General features: G+C 45.8%; 1 protein-coding gene across 3 annotated transcripts in view; it reads right to left on the bottom strand.

Moving 5' to 3' along the window:
• ATF7IP2 (activating transcription factor 7 interacting protein 2) overlaps positions 1–21,967 on the bottom strand; it is an 89,643-nt gene that overhangs the window by 43,059 nt on the left and 24,617 nt on the right. For all 3 annotated transcript variants that reach the window (XM_075899291.2, XM_089782286.1, XM_089782287.1), the window contains 2 exons: positions 18,607–18,741; positions 18,230–18,313 (listed from right to left, as the gene is read on the bottom strand). In XM_075899291.2, coding sequence (XP_075755406.2) covers positions 18,230–18,313; positions 18,607–18,741 — 219 coding nt within the window. The remainder of the gene's footprint in view (positions 1–18,229; positions 18,314–18,606; positions 18,742–21,967) is intronic.

The raw sequence follows: 21,967 nt of genomic DNA, 5'->3' as shown, positions 1-21,967 counted from the left end.
TGGAGTCAAAAAAAGCAAACAATTAAAAAGGGATAGAGAATAAGACAGAAAATATCTTATTACTTCTTTATAAATCCACAGTACACACATATATGGAAAATTTCATGCAGATGGGGTCACTACAATCTAAATAGATATTTTATCTTGGCACTGGAAAAAGTGCAGAAAAGGGCAACAAAAATGATCAGGAATGGAACCACTGCCATATGAGGAGAGGTTAATAGAACAGTTACTTTGAGCGTGGAAAAGACACTACTGAGGGGAGTGAACGGGGTGGTCTAGGCCCCGACATCCCTGCTGGAGACTGAAAGCCTTGCTGCACTCTGCCTCAGTGACAGGAGCAGAAGAGAGGTCCTCCAAGCAGACTAGAGTGGCCGCCTCTGCTGCAGCCAATCAGGGCCCAGCCGTAAGATATAAAGGAAGCTACTGGGCTAGGGCCTGCCAGTTCCTTGTTGGAGCCAACTCAAGCAGACCTAAAGGCTGACTGGGAGAACAGCAGCACTCCAGACAGCTTCAAGTGGGAGCTGGACTTCAGACCTGATCAGAACCAGATCCAGCAGCTGAAAGACTAGCCAGTAAGCCAACAGCAACTCTTTGCAGAACCCAGGACAAGGAGGACTTGACCACAAGGCCCAAAAGAAAGGGCTGAACAGAGCAGTTTCCCAGGGAAGTGGCCCAAGGAACATGACAGTAAACAACCTCTTAGAGATTCAGCATGTAACTGTTATTTATAGGGTCAATGGGCCGGGACCCAGAGGAGTGGGCAGGCCTGGGTCCTCCCATCAACTGCCACAACAGGGGGTAAGAAGAAGGCTGGTCCCAGGCTACATACCAGACACTTCCTCTACTGCAGGCACCCAGTCAGGAGACTACAAGACTCCCCTTGGCCACCAAGGGGTGCTCACAAAAAGGGCAGAGCCCTTTATACTGATACCAGGAATGAAGTCCTGAGCCACCTCTACATGTATACTATAGGTAAAGGAGAAGTTGGTGAGGTTGCCGGTGGCGCAGCAGCATAGCACTGCAATGGTACAGAAGGCACTGCTAGAAGCACAGCAAGAGGCAAGGTAAGCTGCCCTGCAACAGTATAGCATACTCCTGGAGGTACTTCAGTTCCAGCAGCAGAGGCAACAGCAAGAAACTGCAGTGGACATGGCTACAGCTGGGGGAGGTCCAGGCACCCCCCCCCCCCCCCCCCGCCTTACATTTGGGTCCCTGGTGAGACAATGTGCACGGGACCCACCAATGCCTTTGTATCCCCTGCTGTTTACCCGGTGACTGCTTTCTGGCTCAATGCCATTCTTATGAAGCTGAGACAGAGACCAAATTTGTTTACTGCTTAGTAGTTTCCTAGATCAAGTGTTTGAGTTAAAGCTGATAATGGCCAGCTGGTGTTTCAGGTTCCAGGGATGAAATATAGGACTGAGAATATCCATCCTAAGCTCTTGGACTTGTGGGCCCACTTACGGCTTATACTACAGAAAGCTGAACTGACAGTTTGTGTGGTATGGATACCAGATCTGGTGCAACCACAACAGAGCTATCAGGATGACACAAGCCCAGTTAGTGCGGATCTTGTGTAGGACTCTGGGAATAAGAGGCATGGGGAAAAAAAGTGGAGGGGCTGTCCATTGGATCAGAAATGCATTTTCCAGGGATTAATTGCTGAGTCCCACTCAGGAGCAGAATTGGGGGCATTTGGTATTCTGGGGAGAAGTGAAGAGGTCTATCAACCCATTGGTAGAATATTGAATTCATGACCTCTTGATGTAGCTCACATTTGTGGGCCGCAGAAAAATTGCTGCTCAAAGTCTACCATGGTGATGCTGGCCCCAGGTAGGTTTGATGCTATAAGTGTAACCTGGTTGAGGACGCACCAATTCCATAGGCAGATGGCCTCTGCACATAGGGAGCGGGAGTGGGCGCCGCCTTATCTGTTCACATAAAACATTGTGGAGATGTCTGTGAAGATCTGAACTGCGCGATTGACAATTCTGGGCACAAAATGTGTGCATGCATTTCTTACTGCCCTCAGCTCCAGCAGATTTATGTGCAATGATGTCTTGTGCAGAGTCCATTTTCCTTGGATCACTTGGTCATTCATATGAGCCCCCTAGCCTAGGAAAGCTGTGTCCGTCGTACTTTGTACGATGGGCTTGGTTTGGTAGAATGGAATCCCTGGCAGAAAACTGCCCGTTAACGTCCACTGTCGATAGCAACTCTCTTGTTTCAAGAGTGGCGAGATGGCATGTACACAGCTGCTATCCAGAACTGAAAGCAGCAGAAATGCAGATGGGCATGACAGACCACATAAATAGTTACAGCTATATATAACTGGAAATATGGCCCATTAACTGGAGGCAGGTGAGTATCGTGGTGAAAGGGGTCATGGATATGGTGCTTATGAAATCTTGTATAGCTAAGAAGAGTTGCTGAGGTAAGTATGTGTGCGCCGAAACTGAGTTGAGGTGAGTGCCGATAAACCATGTTTTGGACTGGGTGCAGAGTCAATTTTGGTTTGTTGATATGAAGGTCCAGACAACTGAGGAGGGCTCTGGTCTTGTTTATCATGGAGGTGGTTTCCTCCCATGACCTTCCTTTCATCAGGCAGTCATCGAGGTATGAAGAAAAAGAAGTTACTCACCCTCTGAAGTAACGATTGTTCTTAGAGATGTGCCCCGTGGGTGCTCTACTCTAGGTGTCAGGTCCCGTCCCGGTGCCACAGCTCAGAGAATTCTCATAGCCGTGCTCCGCAGGCCCGCGCATGCGCAGCTTCTCTAAAGCGCCGTTCACGCCTTTGATCAGCTGCACACGGACCGGCAACCGTCAGGTCCTCTCACCCGCTCATCTGAAAGAGAAAAGAAACAATTCCAGAGCGGGGAGGAAGGGCGGGTCGTGGAGCATCCACTGAGCACATCTCGAAGAACAATCGTTACTTCACAGGGTGAGTAACTTCTTTCTTCTTCGAGTGGCCCTGTGGGTGCTCCACTCTAGGTGACTCCAGAACAGTTCCCCCCCCCCCAAAAAAAATCTGAGCGCTCCGGAATCAAAATTTACAATTATGATTAAGTACTGCCATAGCCACTGAGGAATCCGAAGTAAAATGCTCAACTATAGCATAATGTTTCATAAAGGTGACATTAGAAGACCATGTCGCTGCCCTGCAAATGTCACAAAATGGAACTCCCCTTAAAAAGGATATAGCAGTAGAAACCGCTCTGGTGGAATGAGCCTTTGGAGAACATGGTAGAGGTTTTCCTCGTATAGAGTGACACACAGATATGCATGAAACTATCAGTCTCGAAATGCGCTGAGAGGTCAATGGTTGCCCTTCTGAACGGTCTGCCAATGATACTATTAAACAGTCTGTTTTCCTAAAATCCCACATTCTGTCAATGTAAAATGCCAAGGTTCGCCTTACGTCCAACGCATGTAGTGTCGCTTCTTGCACTGAGGTATGGGGTTTAGGAAAGAAGCATGGTAGAACCGCTGGTTCATTAATGTGAAAATCAGAGGAAACCTTTGGAATAAACGCTGGGTGAGACCTATGTCACTGAATCCTTAGAAAAAACTGTATAAGGAGGCAAAGCCATAAAAGCGACCATCTCACTTACTCTATGAGCTGAGGTAAGGGCTAGGAGAAATAGAAGTTTGACCATAAGTGCGTAATGGAACTGTGGCCAGAGGCTCAAAAGGGAAGGACGAGTTAAAGTTTCCAATACTAGATCCAGATTCCATGAAGGTGGGAGGGGGGTCTCCGAGGTGGATTAAGGTTTGTGAGCCCCTTCAGGAACCTTTTTGTAGTGGGATGAGCGAAGAGGGAGAAGCACTCATCCATATGGCAAAAGGCATTAATCACTTCCAAGTGCACTCATAGGGAAGCTACTGCCAGCCAACTGTCATGGAGCTACAAAATGTACTCCAATATACGAGGTAAGGTTGCAGAGCGAGGATCTAGATTGTTGCCCGCATACTATACCTGGAATCTGGACCACTTAGCCTTATATGTGGTTCATGTCGATTCTTTCCTACTATGTATTAACACCTGCTTGACCCGCTGGGAACAGAGTTGTTGGGAACTGCTAAACCAGCAAGCATCTATGCCGTGAGGTATAGAATCTCAGGTCTCAGATGACTCAGGGATCCGTTCTGGGTCAAGAGACTCGGGAGAAGAGGTAGGGGATACGGTGCTCTTATCGACATCTGATGGAGCATTGAGAACAAAGGTTGATGAGCCCATGCCAGGGCTATAAGAATCACTCGAGCTGATTTTCCTCGAGAACCTTTGGTATTAGAACCACTGGGGAAAAGCATATGACAGCGACCTTCCCCAGTGGAGAAGGGAAGTGTATCCCAGTGAATGACGCCCTATTCTGCCTCTTGAACAATAAGTGGAACATTTTGAGTTGTTTTCTGTCGCAAGCAAGTCTATTGTCGGAAACCCCCATTGAGCAAATATACGATTCAAAACGTCCATGCGAATTTCCCACTTGTGGTTGTGAGGAAAACGCCTACTGAGTGAGTCCGCTATCGAGTTGTCGACACTCAGTAGGTAAAATGCTGTTAAAACGGTGTTGTTGTGGATACACCAATTCCATAACCAGACGCTCTCCGCACAGAGAATGAGATTGGGCACCTCCCTGCCTGCTGATATAAAACATAGTTGCCATGTTGTCCATCAGAATACTGGTAGCTGTATTCCGTATGTGGGACCGGAAATGCTTGCAAGCATGTCTACTGCCTGTAGTTCGAGCACATTGATATGCAACATCATTTCTTGCGTCAACCAGCGACCTTGGATCGTCAGGTTGTTCATGTGAGCTCCCCAGCCCATAAGAGAAGCATCTGTGGTTATTTGCCTTGTAGGTTGTGGGCAATGAAATGGGATGCCCATGAGACGATTGCTCAGGTTGGCCCACCACTGAAGGAACTCCTGTACGTGTTGTGGTACCAGTACTGGTCTGTGAATGCTGTGCTTCGCTGGAATGTAAATCGTGGTCAACCAATGCTGGAGGCAACGAAAACATGACCTTGCGTTCTGCACCACGATGGTGGAGGCAGCCATGTGGCCCATCAGTTCTAAACAGACGCGCGTAGGAATTGTTGGAGCATGCGTCACAGTATGTACAAGGTCTTAGATCACCACAAAACATTCCATCGGTAGGTATGCCTGTGCCATGGTTGAGTCAAGCCGTGCACCTATAAAAATCAGATATTGGGACGGAACCAGTGATGACTTTTACACATTTATGAGAAGGCCCAGAGAAGCAAACTCGTTGGATACGGTCCGTACCATATGACATGTCTCCATATATTTTGTGCCTTTGAGAAGACAATCGTCTAAATAGGGGAATATTGTCACCCCCAATCTGCGTAAGTGGGCCACCACTGCCACTACGGTTTTGGTGAAAACCCTGGGGGCACATGCTAGTCCGAATGGTAGAACCCTGTATTGAAAGTGTTCATCTCCCAAGTGGAACCGAAGAAAACGTCTGTGAGCCATGTGAATAGCAATATGGAAGTAAGCGTCCTGCAAGTCGAGGACTGCAAGCCAGTCTCCTTTATTCAATGACAATGATAGTTGTTAAGGTCAGCATCTTGAATCGATGTTTTTGAAGATGGCAATTTAACTTCGAAGGTCTAAGATGGGTCTCCAGCCTCCCGACTTCTTTGGTGTGAGAAAATATCGGTAATAAAACCCTTTTCCCCAAAACTGTTTGGGAACTCTCTCTATTGCCCCGATCGCGAGCTAGCGCTGAACTTCTTGTCTCAGCAGTTGTTCGTGAGAGGGGTCCCTGAAAAGGTACAGGGCAGGTGCGGTGGTAAGGGGAATGGAGAGAAAGGGAATGGAGAGGCCGGACTGTACCACCTCTAGTACCCATCTGTCTGTGGTGATGTTGGACCAACGATGGTAATACGATCTCAGATAATGGTGAAAGAGATGAACAGTCTCATTTTCCGCGTTTACTACGGATGGCATGCTTGCATCCTCGACAGAGAAGTTAAATCTGCTGTTTGGCCGAAGATTGATTGGCCGAACAGTTTTGTTGGGGCCATTTCCGCTGAGGACGTTGTCTAGGATGTTGGTTCTCAAAGGTACACTTTTGTTGTCTTGGAAAATTGAAATCATATTTCCGCTGATTAGGCTAATAGTGCCTATGTTCAAAGGAGGGCATGTACATCCCCAGTGTATGTAGAACGGTGTGAGAATCTTTGCCTGAATCAAGGACTTAATCAGTGTTTGACGCGAAAAGCTTAAGCTTATCAAAAGGCAGATCCTCAACCTTGCCTTGTAGCTCTCTTCGTGCTCCTGCAGACGAAAGCCATGACGATCTTCCACTGCTACTGGTATCGCATTGAGCTCTCGCATCTGTCAGCCACATCCATAATCTGTGGTGCAGTGCTACATGTTGCGTATCCTTCTTGTACTATTGCTTTTAGTAATGGTTTCTTGTTGTCTGGGAGATAATGTAATAACTCAGCTAATTTCGAATAATTATCAAAATTGTGGTTTGATAAATGGGCTGAATAATTTGCAATGCGCAACAGAAGTATGGCTGAAGAATAGACTTTCCTACCAAATAAATCTAGTTTTTTATTGTCTTTATCCTGGAACGCACTTTTGTACTGCGGCGCCTTAGCACTTCATTGTGTTGCGTCAACTACTAAATGAATTAGGCTGGGGGTGATAGAATAGAAAATCCAACCCCTTTGCCGGTACAACGTATTTTCTATCGGCCTTTTTACTCGTAGGAACAGCCGATGCTGGTGCCTGCCATATCTCATCCGCCACTTCCATGATTGCTTCATCAATCGGTAAGGCGATCCTTGCACGCTGCTGCAGACGGAGATTCTTTAGGAGGCGGTATTTTCTAACTAAAACATCTGCCAGCTGTATTTGTGTGCCTGCTACCCGTTTAAACAGATCTTGGATTGCTTTAGGTCATCCGATGGAGATATGTCACCTGGGAATATCGCTTCATCTGGTGATAATGAACAGTCTGCTGGAGAAGTTTCCGGTTTAGGATCTTCCACATCAGGCAGCTGTCCCTCTTCTGGCTCGGACTGATCCTGTTGGATAGTTGGACTCCTCGATGGGGTAGGTGAGTTTGAATGCTGTGGTTGTTGAGGTAAGTACTGCACACTTGGTGACAAGGGATGCTCCTGAAACTGCCGATGGGATGACGTATGAGCGTGGTGGGGACGATTACTGTATGATGGATAGTAGTGACAATAGCGCTCAGAACGTGACGGGGAGGAATGATGTGACGAGCGTGCACTACTGCGCTTGATGTAACAGACGCGTTGTGGAGAGTGTCTAGTGGACCCAGACCTGGATGACCATCCAGGTGAACGAGATCGTGAGCAGGACCAACATACTTCTGAATATACTGCATCTCTATAATTGCGCAGTCTGTATGTGACATGGACAGGAGAGACGCTATAATCATGGTATTGTGCATGCCTTGGCAGAGAGAGAGAGAGAGAGAGATGGATCTGGGGAGAACACTGGGGAGGCAGACCTATGTCTTATATGAGTTTTTGACAGTGATTTCCTAGGGACTGAGGCACTGTCAGTTTCCATGGCAAGCGGGGAGCTCTGCACTGAGTGAAAGCAGAGGGGTGCTGGGGAGATCAGTTGCATCTGCGATCATATGATCCTCATGAACTACTGCCGTGTGGATAGGTCTATTCAACTCAGGGTGGTGTTCCATGAGATCCCCCAATTTTGAATAATTATCAAAATTGTAGTTTGCCAAAAGAGCAGAGTAATTTGCAATTCTCAATTGCAGTGTGGAGGAAGGAGTAGATCTTTCTGCTGAAGAGATCTATCTTCTTATGATCCTTATTTTGACTACCTGATCTATACTATGGTAGTTTGGATCGCTGCTGGGCTGATTCTACAACCAAGAAGTTTGCTTGGAGGTGTGTGAACAGAAATTCCATGTTTCGGGGGAAAAGGGAGTTACTCACCTCAGGCAGTAACGAGTGTTCGAGATGTGCGTCCCCGTGGGTGCTCCACTCTAGGGTGAAGGGTCACCCTGAGCCGCAGATCAGAGCTTTGCAAAGCAGTTTCCCCCCTGCTGAGCCGCGCATGCTCAGAAGGCATCTCGAGCCCTTCCCGCCCTTTGCAGCGCGCGGCTCAACCCCCTCCCTTTCAGTTCCCCGTCTCCGCCCGAGTAATTTAGACTCCGCACAGAGGAGAGGAAGGGAGGGTCATGGAGCATCCACGGGGGGACACATCTCGAAGAACACTCATTACTGCACGAGGTGAGTAACTCCCTTTTCTTCTTTGAGTAGTGTCCCCGTGGGTGCTCCACTCTAGGTGACTACAAAGCAGTATTCAATATATGGCTGGAGGGAGCCGGAGTCAATGTTTAGCAGTGGTAGAGAGCACTGCCGTAGCTACTGCTGAGTCTTTTTTAAGTTGCGGTAGGATTGCATAATGTCTGGCAAAGGTATGATCTGAAGACCACGTTGCTGCTCACTAAATATCCCTTAAGGGGACATTGTTCAAAAAGGCTGTAGAAGCGGCCGTGGCTCGAGTGAAATGCACTCGTGGTGGGCACTGTAGTGGCTTATTGCCCAGGGTGTGACACTTGACTATGCATGTCGAGATCCATTTTGAGATTCGTTGTGATAGAGGTGTTCCTTTAGAATGGTCAGCGATGCATATAAAAAGCCTTTCGGATTTACGAAATGGTTTCGTTCTCTCTAGGAAGAAGGCGAGAGCCCTCCGAATGTCCAGAGTGTGCAGAGTGGCGTCCTTCTGTGAAGCATGTGGTTTTGGAAAAAAGGTAGGTAGTACGATCGGTTCGTTGACATGGAATTCTGTACAGACCTTTGGCAGGAATGTTGGGTGAGGTCTAAGTATGACCCTGTTCTTCGTAAAAACTGTGTAAGGGGGTTCTGCCATTAATGCCCCGAGTTCACTCACCCGTCTGAACGATGTGATAGCTAATAAGAAGCAGACTTTCATAACAAGAAAGGGGAGTGGTACTGTAGCCAGAGGCTCGAAAGGAGGACTGGTGAGGTGGTGGAGAAAAAGATTTAGGTCCCATAAGGGGGGTGGGTGCCTTATAGGGTGGGTTCACGTTGTGGAGCCCTTTAAGGAATCTTTCAGTGATAGGATGGGCAAATATGGAGAAGCCATCAATCAAGGTATGGAACGCCGTTATTGCGGAAAGATGGACTCTTAAAGAAGAGATTGATAGTCCTGACACTTTAAGGTCTAGAATGTAGTCCAAGATAGTCTTTAGTGGGGCGACACGGGGTTCTAGACTGGCACCAGTTCGCTGGCACCAGTGAGAGAATCATGTCCATTTTTGCAGGTAAGTTTTTCGAGTGGACTGTCTCCTACTGTGGAGAAGGATGTCCTTCACTTGCTGGGAACAGTGATTTTCTCTCCCCGAGAACCAGAGAGCAGCCAAGCCTGAAGGTGTAGGGTATGGAGCTGTGGGTGTAGTATCGTGCCATTGCTCTGAGATATCAGGTCTACACGGTGTGGTAGTAGGTAAGGAGGGTGAACCGCTAGTCTGTGCAGGTACGGGTACCAAGTTTGGCGGGGCACTTGGCGTTCTGGGTAGACGCAAAGAGGTCTATAGATGGCCATCCCCATAGGTGGAAGATTGAGTTTGCGACCTCCGTGTGTAACTCCCACTCGTGATCAGAGGTGAAGTTGTGGCTGAGTGAATCTGCTCTGGTGTTGTTCACCCCAGGCAGGTAGGATGCTACCAGGGTGACATGCATGAGTTCCACAAGCGGATAGCTTCCACGCAGAGGGAGCGGGAGCGGGCTCCGCCTTGTCTGTTTATGTCGAACATTGTGCAGATGTTGTCCGTTAGGATGCGGACCGTCTGATTGGCAATGTTGGAGGCGAAGTGTGCACAGGCATTCCTTACTGCCCGCAGTTCGAGGAGGTTGATGTGTAGTTGTGCCTCGGATGGGGACCACCTTCCCTGAACCCCTTGATCATTCATATGTGCTTCCCAGCCAAGGAGGGAAGCATCTGTGGTAATCTGTATAGTGGGTTTGATTTGTTGGAATGGAATGCCTGTCAGGAGGTTGTTCGGTACCGTCCACCATCGTAAGGATGCAAGAACGTTTGGTAGAATAGTCACCGTCTTGTTGAGGGAGTGTCGTGACGGTATATACACACTTGCTATCCAGAGTTGGAAGCACCGAAAATGCAGACGAGCGTGGTGGACTACATAGGTGGTGGAAGCCATGTGACCCATTAGAGACAAGTAAGTGCTGTAGTGGTAGGAGTTGTAAACATCATGCTTATAATTTCTTGTATAGTTATGAAACGTTGTCAAGGTAGGTATGCTCGAGCTGTGATTGAGTCCAGGCATGCACCAATAAACTCTATATCTTGAACTGGGTGCAGTGTTGATTTGTTTTCGTTGAGTAGAAGACCTAGACAATTGAGGAGGGATGTGGTTGTACTTATCATGGAGGCGGTTTCGTCCTGTGTCGAGCCCTTTAAAAGGCAGTCATCTAGGTAGGTGAATATGATGACATTTTGACGTCTGAGGTACGCAGCGACAACTGCTAGTACCTTTGAAAATACTCTCGGAGCTGACGAGAGGCCGAAGGGGAGAACATTGTATTGGAAATGATCTGGGCCGAGAGTAAAGTGTAGATAGCGTCTGTGGGCAGGATGGATAGTTACATGGAAATACGCATCTTGCAGGTCGAGGGCTGCGAACCAGTCTCCCTGATCTAGCGCAGGAATGATTGTTGTAAGTGTGACCATTTTGAAGCGTTGTTTCCTGAGAAATCTGTTCAGTTTGCGGAGGTCTAATATGGGCCTCCAGCCCCCCGTTTTTTTTCCTCAATCAAGAAATAGTTTGAGTAAAATCCTTTCCCGTGAAACTCTACTGGTACTCCTTCTATGGCTCTGATTGAAAGGAGTCGATCGATCTCTTGTTTTAGTAGAGTCTCGTGAGGGGGTCCCTGAAAAGGGACGGGGTAGGGGGAAGGGTAGGTGGGGTAGGGGTAAATGGGATAGTGTAGCCTACTCGAATTATCTCTAGAACCCAGTGGTCCGATGTTATAGATTCCCATTGTGGAAGGAACGGCCGTAAACGGTGGGTAAAAAGATGGCCATGTTGCGTTGTTGCTAGATCGTGAGGGAGGTGTTGCAGACCCTCGACCACATCTTCAAATTTGTTGCTTGGAGGACTGAGCAGTTGGTGGGCGGCCTTGATTAGGGCGCCTCCTCTGAGGTTGCTGTCTTGGCCTAGTGTCTTCATAGGGTCTCTGTGGTCGGCTGTATTGTCCATATCTGTAGTGATTGTATGTGTTATATGGGGTGTATTGTCTGCGTTTGAAAGGCAGTGTGTACATGCCCAATGTGCGAAGTGTGGTTTTCAAGTTCTTACTGTTGTGTAGCATTTCGTCAGTAGAAGCTGCAAATAATTTTTACTTATCGAATGGTAAGTCTTCTACTTTGGGCTGAAGTTCTCGGGGAACTCCAGATGACTGTAGCCAGGAAGTTCTTCGCATGACTACCGCCGTCGCTGTAGTCCTGGCTGCTGTGTCAGCAACATCCATTGCCATCTGGAAAGCAGTGCGAGCGATCGTATGGCCTTCATGGACTATTGCTTTCAAGATAGATCTTTTGGATTCAGGGAGATGTGGTATCAGTTCTCCCAACTTCGAATAATTATCGAAATCATGATTTGCTAAGAGGGCAGAATTTGATATTCTTAATTGTAGGGTAGAAGAGGAGTATATCTTCTTGCCGAAGAAGTCTAGCTTTTTATGGTCTTTGTCCATATTGCCATTCTTGTATTGCGGTAACTTCGCTCTTTGCTGTGCAGATTCAACAACTAAGGAGTTTGCTTGTGGATGTGTAAACAGGAAATTGTCTTTTGGTGGAACGAAGTATTTTCTGTCAATCTTTTTATTAGTCGGTTGGATGGATGCGGGTGTCTTCCACAGATCCTCAGAGGTTTCCATGATTGCCTCGTCAATTGGCAGGGCAATCTTACTATGCAATATAGGATGCAGGTTCTTTAACAAGTGATGTTGTTTCATTTGCACTTCTTGTAGGGAGACATGCTGACTTGTCTCTATTCGCTTGACTAGTTCTTGAAACTGTTTGAGGTCATCAATTGCTACTGTATCTGATGGTATAACTGCATCGCCCTGTTGGGCACTTAGGTCGTCTGGGTGTGTGATGTTTATTGATTGAATATCGGATTCATTGTCCGAAATTCGTTCCTCCTCCTCCTCCTCCATGTGTGTTGCAGGAGGTAGGGGCTGTGGATGAGGCAGACTCCTTCGAGATGGTATGGAGTGGGCTGAGGACCGGCGTCTGTATGGGTCCCAATGATCCCAGGGCCCCCATTGGGGTGGGTAAGGTGGGGGTGGGTAAGACCAATAAGGGTGCCATGGGCTTTGTTGTGGTCCAGCCCTATAGTAGGAACGAGGCCTCCTTGGCGACGTGTGTCACGAAGAATATGTCGTATGACGGTCATCATCTGGTAAGGGAGCGTCTTGCAAGGACACTGGAGACATAGATCTGGGAGGGGAATGCCTTGTAAAGGATCTCCCAGGTGAGCAGTCAGTGGGAGGCAGGCATGAATGCTGTTGCCTGCTGTAAGTGTCAGACGCTGTCTGAGAGTGCTCTGTAGCAGGCTCATGAGGGTGCATCTCACTGTCTGCTGCTGGCGCCGGTGTAGAAATTTGGTTTGCAGTTGCAGCCGGTGCCGGCTGTGTATGGGGCTTCTTCTGTTGCGGTGCCGAGAGTTTGAGTGGCGCCAACCCTTTAAGTGGCGCCAGAGTTTTCCACGGCGCCGGGGCTTGAAGCGGCGCCGGGGCTTGAAGCGGCGCCGGCTTTTTTCTCCGCCCTGTGTGGTTAGCATGTTCCTGGGATGGCTCAGAGGCAGCGCGCACCAGTCCCGGTGCCGAATGCAAGGATTTTCCCTCTGCTTTGCTAGCAGGGGTCCTCGGACTTCCTTGCCTCTGTCCCTGGGTCTTTGGGGAGGAAGAAGGTGGGAGAGAGCGTGACGGTAAGGATCTCTGCCTTGCAGTTTTTGGTGGCGGGGGGTTTTCATGCTGCAGTTCCCCCTGCTCTGTAGGCTGCAGAGCCTTTTCAAACAAAATCATCCTCAGGCGGAGCTCTCTGTCCTTTCTAGCTCTCGCTGTGAGGGAAGCACAATATGTGCAGCTGTGGGGTGAGTGAGTTTCCCCCAGGCAGCGAATACATTTTGTATGGCTGTCAGAAGCTGGCATAGGCTTGCGGCACTGCTCACATTTTTTAAAGCCTGAGGAGGCAGACATAGTTCGGGAGATTCTTATTTCTTTAAACTGTTGGCATTCTCAGTGTTTTATTTATTTGTGACTGTTGTTATAGTCCTTTCCTTTCATGTGGTTTATATGTTTCTCCAGCTGAGGAGCCGAGAGAGAGCGCGCCCCGGTTCACCGGGGCTCCGGTTTAAAGCAAGTTTCAGTCCCCGAGGGGAGATTTTGTTGTCAGTTTCGTTCTTCTTACAAAAAAAAAATTGTTATTTGAAAGAGAAAAAACAAGGGAAACTAGCTTGGAGTATAACAGGGGAAAAACTGTGGTAACCTAACTAATGGAAATACAGTCTGAGAGACTGAGAGGGAGCTCCTGCTCGCTCCGACCGCTGATGAGGGCGGTTGAAGAGGAACAGAAAGGGAGGGGGTTGAGCCGTGCGCTGCAGAGGGCGGGAAGGGCTCGAGACGCCTTCTGAGCATGCGCGGCTCAGCAGGGGGGAAACTGCTTTGCAAAGCTCCGATCTGCGGCTCAGGGCGACCCTTCACCTTAGAGTGGAGCACCCACAGGGACACTACTCGAAGAAGAACAAAGTATTTCCTATCTGCTCTCTTGGTGGTAGGCTGAATAGATGCAGGTGTTTTCTATAGTTCATCGGATGTTTCTATAATTGTCTTGTTTATGGGTAAGGCGATCTTCCCGTGCAAGGTGGGGTGTACATTCAACGAGCAGTGCTGTTTTTCCTGTACTTCTTGGAGAGAGACTTTTTGCTTGCTGCTACCCTTTTAAATAGCTCTTGAAATTGTTTAAGATCGTTCGTTGGGCATGTGTCAGATGGTATGACCGTGTCATCTGGCAGTGAGGAATAACTGTCTGTTGGGAAAGCATTGAATGCATGACAATCTGGGTCTGTCAGCTATTTGTCCCCCCTCCTCCTCAGAGTCTTCCGTAGGAGGAAGGGACGGGTTGAAGGCAAGCATCTTCTTGCTGGTGTAGAGTGTCTATATGGGTCTCAATATTCCTAAGGTGACCACTGTGATGGAAGTGGAGGGAGGGTAAGCCCAGTGTGGGTGCCAGGGGTTTTGATGAGGTCCTACTCTATAATGGTATGAGCATGAGCCCATTGGCAATGCATGCAGTGAGGAGAATGCACGCATCCGGTCACCATCAGATAAAGGACGGTGGTGAGAAAGAACCAGATATTTTAGTATGTGAGGAGCGCTACAGGCTGAAGACATAGCAGGTGAGAGACCTGCAGAGGCAGGGCACGAATGCAGATGTTTGCTCTATTAAGGGTTGATTGCAGCATCTTCACTATTGCCTGCATCAGCTGCAGGTCCGTATGCACTATCAACATGGCTGTAGGAATGTGTGGTACTGCTGGAGCCAGTGCCTCTAACTGAATGAGGGAAACTATTTATATAAACTATTAACACTATCTAAGTGGTAACTGTGAAATGCTAAATACTAAGTTAGGTAACAGCCTGAGAGGGAGATGTTGAAACTCCATCCACTGACAAGGGAGAATAAAGAGGGACTGAAAGGGAGGGGTTGAGCTGAGCGAGTAGCACATTCGGGCAGGAATGTAATGAGATGCCTCCTGCACATGCGCAGCCCAATGGGGGAAGCTGCTTTGCAAGGCTCCGATATGCAGCTCCAGGCAGCCTGCCACTCACAGTGGAGCACCCACCAGAATAGCACTGGCATGAAGCAGACCAGGTATTTGGGATATCTGGTGGAGAATGGGAAGATACAATCCCTTCAAGATAAAACTGAAGTCCTAGACAAAACCCCCTTTCCCACAACAAAAAAGCAGGTTTGGGCCTTCTTGGGGTTGACCAGTTATTACCGGTTTATTCCGCATTTTGCAACTCTGGCAGCTCCACTGTCAGATGTAACCAAGGCTTTAGCACCAAATGTCAATTGGACACCAGAATGCAAAAGACACTTCAAAGTATAAAAGATATTTTAGGAAAGCAACCAGTGCTTTGATGCCCTGATTTCTCAACCATTCGTCTTACACAGGGATGCTACTCTAGGTTTGGGGATCATGTGGTCTCAATTTCCAGGGAGTAGAACACCCCATCTTATATTTAAGCAAGAAGCTACACCCATGGGGAAACTAGGTACTCCACCATTGAATGAGAATGTCTTGCTATTCGCTGGGCAGTGGTATCCCTGAGCTACTACCTATTGGGAGCTCTGTTCTAGTTCATCACGGATCATGCACCTTTGAAATGGCTACAAGACATGATGGACACAAACCCCCAGATTACACTGCGGTATTTGGCACTGCAGCCGTATGCCTTTACAGTTGGATACCGCTCATGGTCCCAACATGGGAATGCAGATTTCTTCTCTAGGGCAGCTGCAGTTACTGATTTCGGGGACACACTCCAATCGAACTTTTCCAAGAGGGAGAGAAGTGGACTAAGCCACAACATCCCTGCTGGAAGCTGGAGGCTTTTCTGTACCCTGCCCAGCGACAGGAGCAGAAGAGAAGCCCTCCAAGCAAAACAGCGTGGCAGCATCTGCTGCAGCCAATCAGGGCATAGCAGGCAGATATAAAAAGCTGCTGGGCCAAGGCCTGTCAGTTCCTTGCTGGAGCTTGACCCAGGCAAACCTAAGGGCTGACTAGCAGAACAGCAGCATTCCAGACAGCTCAGAGTGGGAGCTGGACTTCAGACCTGGTCAGAACCAAGTCTAGCAGCTGAAGATTAGCTGGTAAGTCAAATGCAAGACTTTGCAGAACCTTGGACAGGGAGAACTTGACCACAAGGCCCAAGAGAAAGGGCTCATCAGAGCACCTTCCCAGGGAAGTGGCCAGGAAATGTGACAGCAAACGACTTCTTTGAGACTCATCGGGTAACTGCTACTTACAGGGTCCCTGCATCAGGACCCAGAGGAGTGGATGGACCTAGGTCTTCCCCAACTCTAAGCAGCTACAACAGGGAGTAAGAAGAAGCCTGGTCCCAGGCCACATACTGGACACTTTCTCTCTTGCAGACAGCTGGGCGAGCAGACAGACTACAAGACTCCCTCGGCCACTGAGGGGCTCTCACACGAAGGGCAGAGCTTTTTACAGGGAGGTATGATAGAGGTCTACAAAATCATGACTGCTATGAAGAAAATAAATAAGGAAAAGTTATTTATTTGTTCCCATAACACAAGAACTAGGGGTCACCAAATGAAATTAACAGGTAGAAGGTTTTAAAACAAATGAAGGAAGTATTCACACAATGCAGTCAACCTGTAGAACTCCTTGCCAGAGGATGTTATGAAGGCCAAAAGCGTAACAGGGTTCAAAAAAGTGCTAGAAAAATTCATGGAGGATAGCTCCACCAATGGCTATTATCCAGAATAGGAAAGGTGGCAATAGGCAAGGGATGGATCACTTGATGACTATCTGTTCTGTTCATTCCCTCTTGGGCACCTGACAAGCCATTGTTTCTTATACCCAGTGAACATTAAGTCAGTACAGAAACAATCCACTGTTCATTTCCATTTCCAATTAACATTAGGTTACTTGCACATCTGGATTTCCACTATGTCTGAGTAGCTGACCTCAGAAAGATATAGCATCTAATAATAATTTGATTTGAAATAGTTATCTGCTGAAATCTTCATCAATTACTCAAAAGTACCGTACTTGTAAAATGACAATTTTTCCTCTGACTAATTTAAAAAATACCAGACTAAACCAGCTTCACAACACAATAGAACATTTAAGGTTGAGATCATATATACAATGTACAAACGATTCACTTAAATTTTTTAGCAACTACTCTTTACTTTTCAGTGAGTATATTTTCCCTAAAAAAAGAAAGAAAATGATTTCCTGTAAGGTATATCATTCAGACAGTCAATATAAAACAAAGGAAACCCAAGTGTTACTTGCTATTCCTTTCTTTCTAAAGTTTAGCAAAAATATTCACCAAGACACAAATTACTATGCTAAGTGTTAAGCATTTCCCTAAGGAAGCTTTTCATTTGTATGTAATATTTAGTCTGTTACATTTTTCTAGAATACCATTTTGCATCAAAACAGTTTCTGAAACTTTTTTTGGGGGAAAAGCACAAATACAGAGAAGCTGAAGAAGATTATTTCTACAATGAGACCTTTAAACCATGATTTTTAACCTTTTGTCATAGCACAGTATATAAATTTAGATAGAAAGCCTATTGTTTTATAAAAGAAAAATAACTACAGCTGAGGTACATCTGACTAGTCCTACCAACATTGCTTAATTTTTAAACTGTTATAGCCCTACTGAAGTCATTGAAGGTACCACAATTTACACTAAAGACCTGCACCCTCAACTTTAAAAGATGCTAAAGGCTCTCAAGGTCACCCATTAAAACAGTCTGAAGTTAGCATTCCAAGCAGATTTATACACAGCTTGGCACTGGTCGAAAACATGGGTTTTCCCTGGCCAACAAGTCTTCATATTTTATGTCAAGAGCTGTTGTCCACGAGGAAGCAAAAAGCCCCATACCTGATATTTTCTTAAGCTATTGTTCTGGCTGTATCATATCCTGATTTCCAAGTGAAATGCTTGTGTTTTATTGACTATGCTATTGAGGGTCTAAAGTACTCAATCATCTATGGGAAGGGATGTCAGCTGATATCTCAGAGGCTGCTCCTCCTGTCAGAATGGAGACTGCTTACCTATGACCTCAGAAGCGATACAAAAGAAAAAAGTTTATTCTACTGAAAAACAAAAGCTCTCAATTTACCACTCAGTTGTAAATAAATACAATTATTTTAAACATCTTTGAGCGCAAGTGACAGGTGTCTATAGAAGTTTAGTCTTTTGAGTTGCTATTATGTAACATAACACTAATACAGCTTCCTCCAAATCTATTTTGTTATGTTTTCATATTACATGTACTTAGTATAAATCATTTGTAACTGCCCATGAGTCCATGACTAACTGGCAATAGGATCCCTACGTTGAAGTATTATGTATTTTACGGTACCTTACTAGCAACCATTTTCGATAATATTTTCTTCTGAAATGCTATCACAGTATTAATACGTCTCTCAAGCTTAGACACTTTCTTCTACAAGAAAAAAAAGAATCATTTTAAGTGTTAACTTAAAATAATACACATTTACATATTTGCTACTCTGAATATGTAATAAGCAGCAGCAAAATACCCCTTAACAGTAATTGAGGTTGACATGTCACACAATAAAAAGGTTTTAAAAAAAAAAATAGATTTAACATTTTTCTATAAACAAGAAGTGTAATCTTCATTCTAGTGTAAGCAAATCCAGCATGAATTATAGGTACAAATGTATTCCTTCATCAATACATTAATATTTTAATATACACACAATGCAAAAAACTTACTAGAAATGTAATAGCTATTTCTTCATGTTTTTTTCGACATTGTGTTTGTTCAACTCTTCCATTTAAGCATTCCAGTTTCTGGTTAAAGACATCGTTATTTAAAATATCCACCCGCTTTTGAATCAAGCATTTTACCTATAATGGAAAAAAAGTTACACATTTAATCTAGAAATCACTCATTATTGAGGTAATAAAAATATACAAATTACTTAATATTTTAAAATTTTAACTACATTTTATTTTTAAAATGTTTACATCTTAGGGCTGCCATTCCATTAAAAAATTAATTGCGATAAATCACAGTTAAGCAATATCATTTATTTAAAATATTTGATGTTTTCTACATTTTCAAATATACGGATTTCAATTACAACACAGTACTAAGTGTATAGTGCTCACTTTATATGTATTACAAATATTTGCACTGTAAATGTTTCAATTCCACTCATACAAAAAGGTACATAACGATTTTTTTGTAACTGTTTTTCTTTGAGATGTGGTGTACATGTCCATTTCCATCAGGTGTGAAGATTCTTCCCCTAGCAGCTAGCCCTAGGGTCAGCTTGGGCACCCACCCACCCCCGAAGTAGCACTTCTATAGTGCCAATATATAGCCCTGCTGACCCACCCCCTCCCAAGTTCCCTTTTGCCGACAGCAATATATATTGGACAAACTGGACAGTCCCTATGGGAAAGAATTAATGAACACACATCAGATATCCAAAAAGGTGAGGGGGAAATCTCGCTCCCCTGGGGTACAGAGCCCCCAGAAGGGTCCGAGGCTGGAGGTCAAATCAGTGAGGCAGGAGAGAAATCTAGAAGGAAAAACTTTATGATGCATGCATGCAGGCTGTCACACCAAGAGTGAAAGCAGCCCTGAGATACAGGTTTAGGTATCCTATATACAGAATGCTTAGACAGTTCAGTTGTTGATTGTTATTCTTTAACAATCAAAGTCTCAGCAGAAGTACTCTGAGACTTCTGTTCACCCCAGGAGTGCTAGAAGTAAGTTTTACAAAACAAAGGCACATGAGAATGTGGAGTGGAGAAGTCTACAAGGCAAACTGTGACAAAGATAAGGGTTTACATGACAAATTGTGACAGACTAGGAGTATCCATGAACTTGAGATAGGCATTGTAAGGGTCTTGATTAGAGCTAATTTGATTTCTCTCTGTTACAGGGAGAGAGGCCTGGAAAACTTTTTAACCCTTACAGCAGTTTTCTTTTAGAGAGTTTTGATTTCCTGCACAGTCCCCCCTTAGACACAATTGGAGTTATTTGATTTTTCTCCCACAAAGGCAACACAGAGAAACCTGTTTAACCTCCCTGGACACTCATCTCCAAGTTGCTGTTTTGTTTCAGACCAATCCCACAAGCCAAATACACAGAGAGAAGGACTGGAACTCCACTTCATTCTCAAGTTTAACTTTCATGCTAATGGTTTACATTGGCTGACTCGCACATTACACTGCTCTACAGCCAAAATGCTTCTGAAATAAATGTAGTCAAACTTTACTAATTCCGGGTCACTGAGAACGAAAATGATGCTTAAAATTGTTGATTGGCTCTAGTTTTCAAGATATGCTATTGGGTCAGTATATACGACCCTTGACTTGCGAATGGCAGAGGATAAGTGAGTCAAAGGGAAAGGATCTCAATTTAAACCAGAAATGACTAAAATACATCTTTGACCGGATCTATGAATAAATCTATGACTGGGTTTGGACAGTACTTGCTTTTTAGGCAAAACAATGACTGATGCAATCTGAAGCTGGTATTGCGTCATACATGATATGAATTGCATCATGTTATTCCTAGAAGTCATGGATGATGCAATCATAACGAAGCTTACATCACTCTGCTGAACAAATTGCCATATATCAGCTCTAGAAATCATACAGTGTCGTGCTCTCTTTATTTGTCAGTGTTTGATTTTGCAAAGGGACACATTTCTGTTTAGCCAAAGTGACCAGAGATGCCGCGTACTTGTGTGAACAGTGCAGATAACTTCTGCTATGTTTGTGGTGAAGTGACATTTGCATCACAAAAGCGCAGTATAACCACTATGGTGAAGAAAGCCTATCACCTTTATTTTGGCTGCAAAATTGGAGATGAGGACAAGAGGTGGGCCCTACACATATGCTGCAACACTTGCGCAACAAATCTTCGCCAGTGGTTGAACAGGAAAAGGAAATCTGTCTTTTGCAATGCCAATGATTTGGAGAGAGCCAACAGATCATACCAGCAATTGTTACTTCTGCATGGTGCCTCCAGTTGGGAAAGGTGTGTCAAAGAAGAAAAGTGGATCCAAACATTCCATCAACTATACGCCCAGTACCCCACGGAGAAGGACTGCCGGTTCCTGATGCACCAGAATCACTCTCACTTGAGTCAGATGAGGAAGAGGAAGAGGATGAAACTTCTGGTCCTGAACCATCAATGTCACAGGACCTATATTTTCTCCCATCCTCCTCCTCTGAACCACACCTCATAACACAAGGGCTGTGTCTACACTGGGCCACTTATTCCAGAAAAGCGATTAGCTGCGAGCTGTCTACACTGGCCCTTGAATTTCCGGAAAAGCAACGACGCTCTACTGTACAAAAATCAGCTGCTATTCTGGAAAAACTATTCTGCTCCCGCTCGGACATAAGTCCTTATTCTGGAACACTGTTCCGGAAAAGGGCCAGTGTAGACAGCCCAGTAGTCTTTTCCGGAAAAGCACATCTACATTGGCCACAGACGCTTTTCCGGAAAAAGGGCTTTTCCGGAAAAGCAGCCTGCCAATGTAGACGCTCCTTTTCCGGAAAAACTGAAAACGGAATAGTATTCCGTTTTAAGCATTTCCAGAAATTCATGCCAGTGTAGACACAGCCAAGGTGAACTGAATGACCTTGTCAGGGATTTGGGACTAACCAAGAGTAAGGCAGAGCTGTTGGGCTCCAGACTACAGCAGTGGAATCTCCTGGCAGGTAATGTTAGGGGTTCCCTGTTCCATGACCGTCAAAAGGATCTTGTCCCATTCTTCTTCATGGAAGGTGATCTTGTAGCCTGCAACAACATCGATGGCAGCCCTCAACATCGTTCACGAGCCAGATGAGTGGAGACTGCTCATCCACCACTTGTTGAATCAAGGAAGATTTTGTTACCACCCTTACACATCAAACTGGGTCTGATGAAGAACTTTGTCAAGGCCATTGACAAAACACAAGCAGCTTTCAAGTACCTCCGTGGAAAATTTCCAAGGTTAAGTGAAGCTAAGATAAAGGAAGGTGTCTTTGTTGGTCCTCAGATTCGTGAACATCTTCGAGATGATGCATTTGACAATGCACTGCGTGACAAGGAAAAGACGGCATGGAA

This window comes from Pelodiscus sinensis, chromosome 15 (genome assembly GCF_052426305.1).
Source record: "Pelodiscus sinensis isolate ZL-2025 chromosome 15, ASM5242630v1, whole genome shotgun sequence".
NCBI classification, from domain to species: domain Eukaryota; kingdom Metazoa; phylum Chordata; order Testudines; family Trionychidae; genus Pelodiscus; species Pelodiscus sinensis.
The sequence above is the reverse complement of the archived record's forward strand: the minus strand, read 5'-3'. Positions and strand labels throughout refer to the sequence as shown.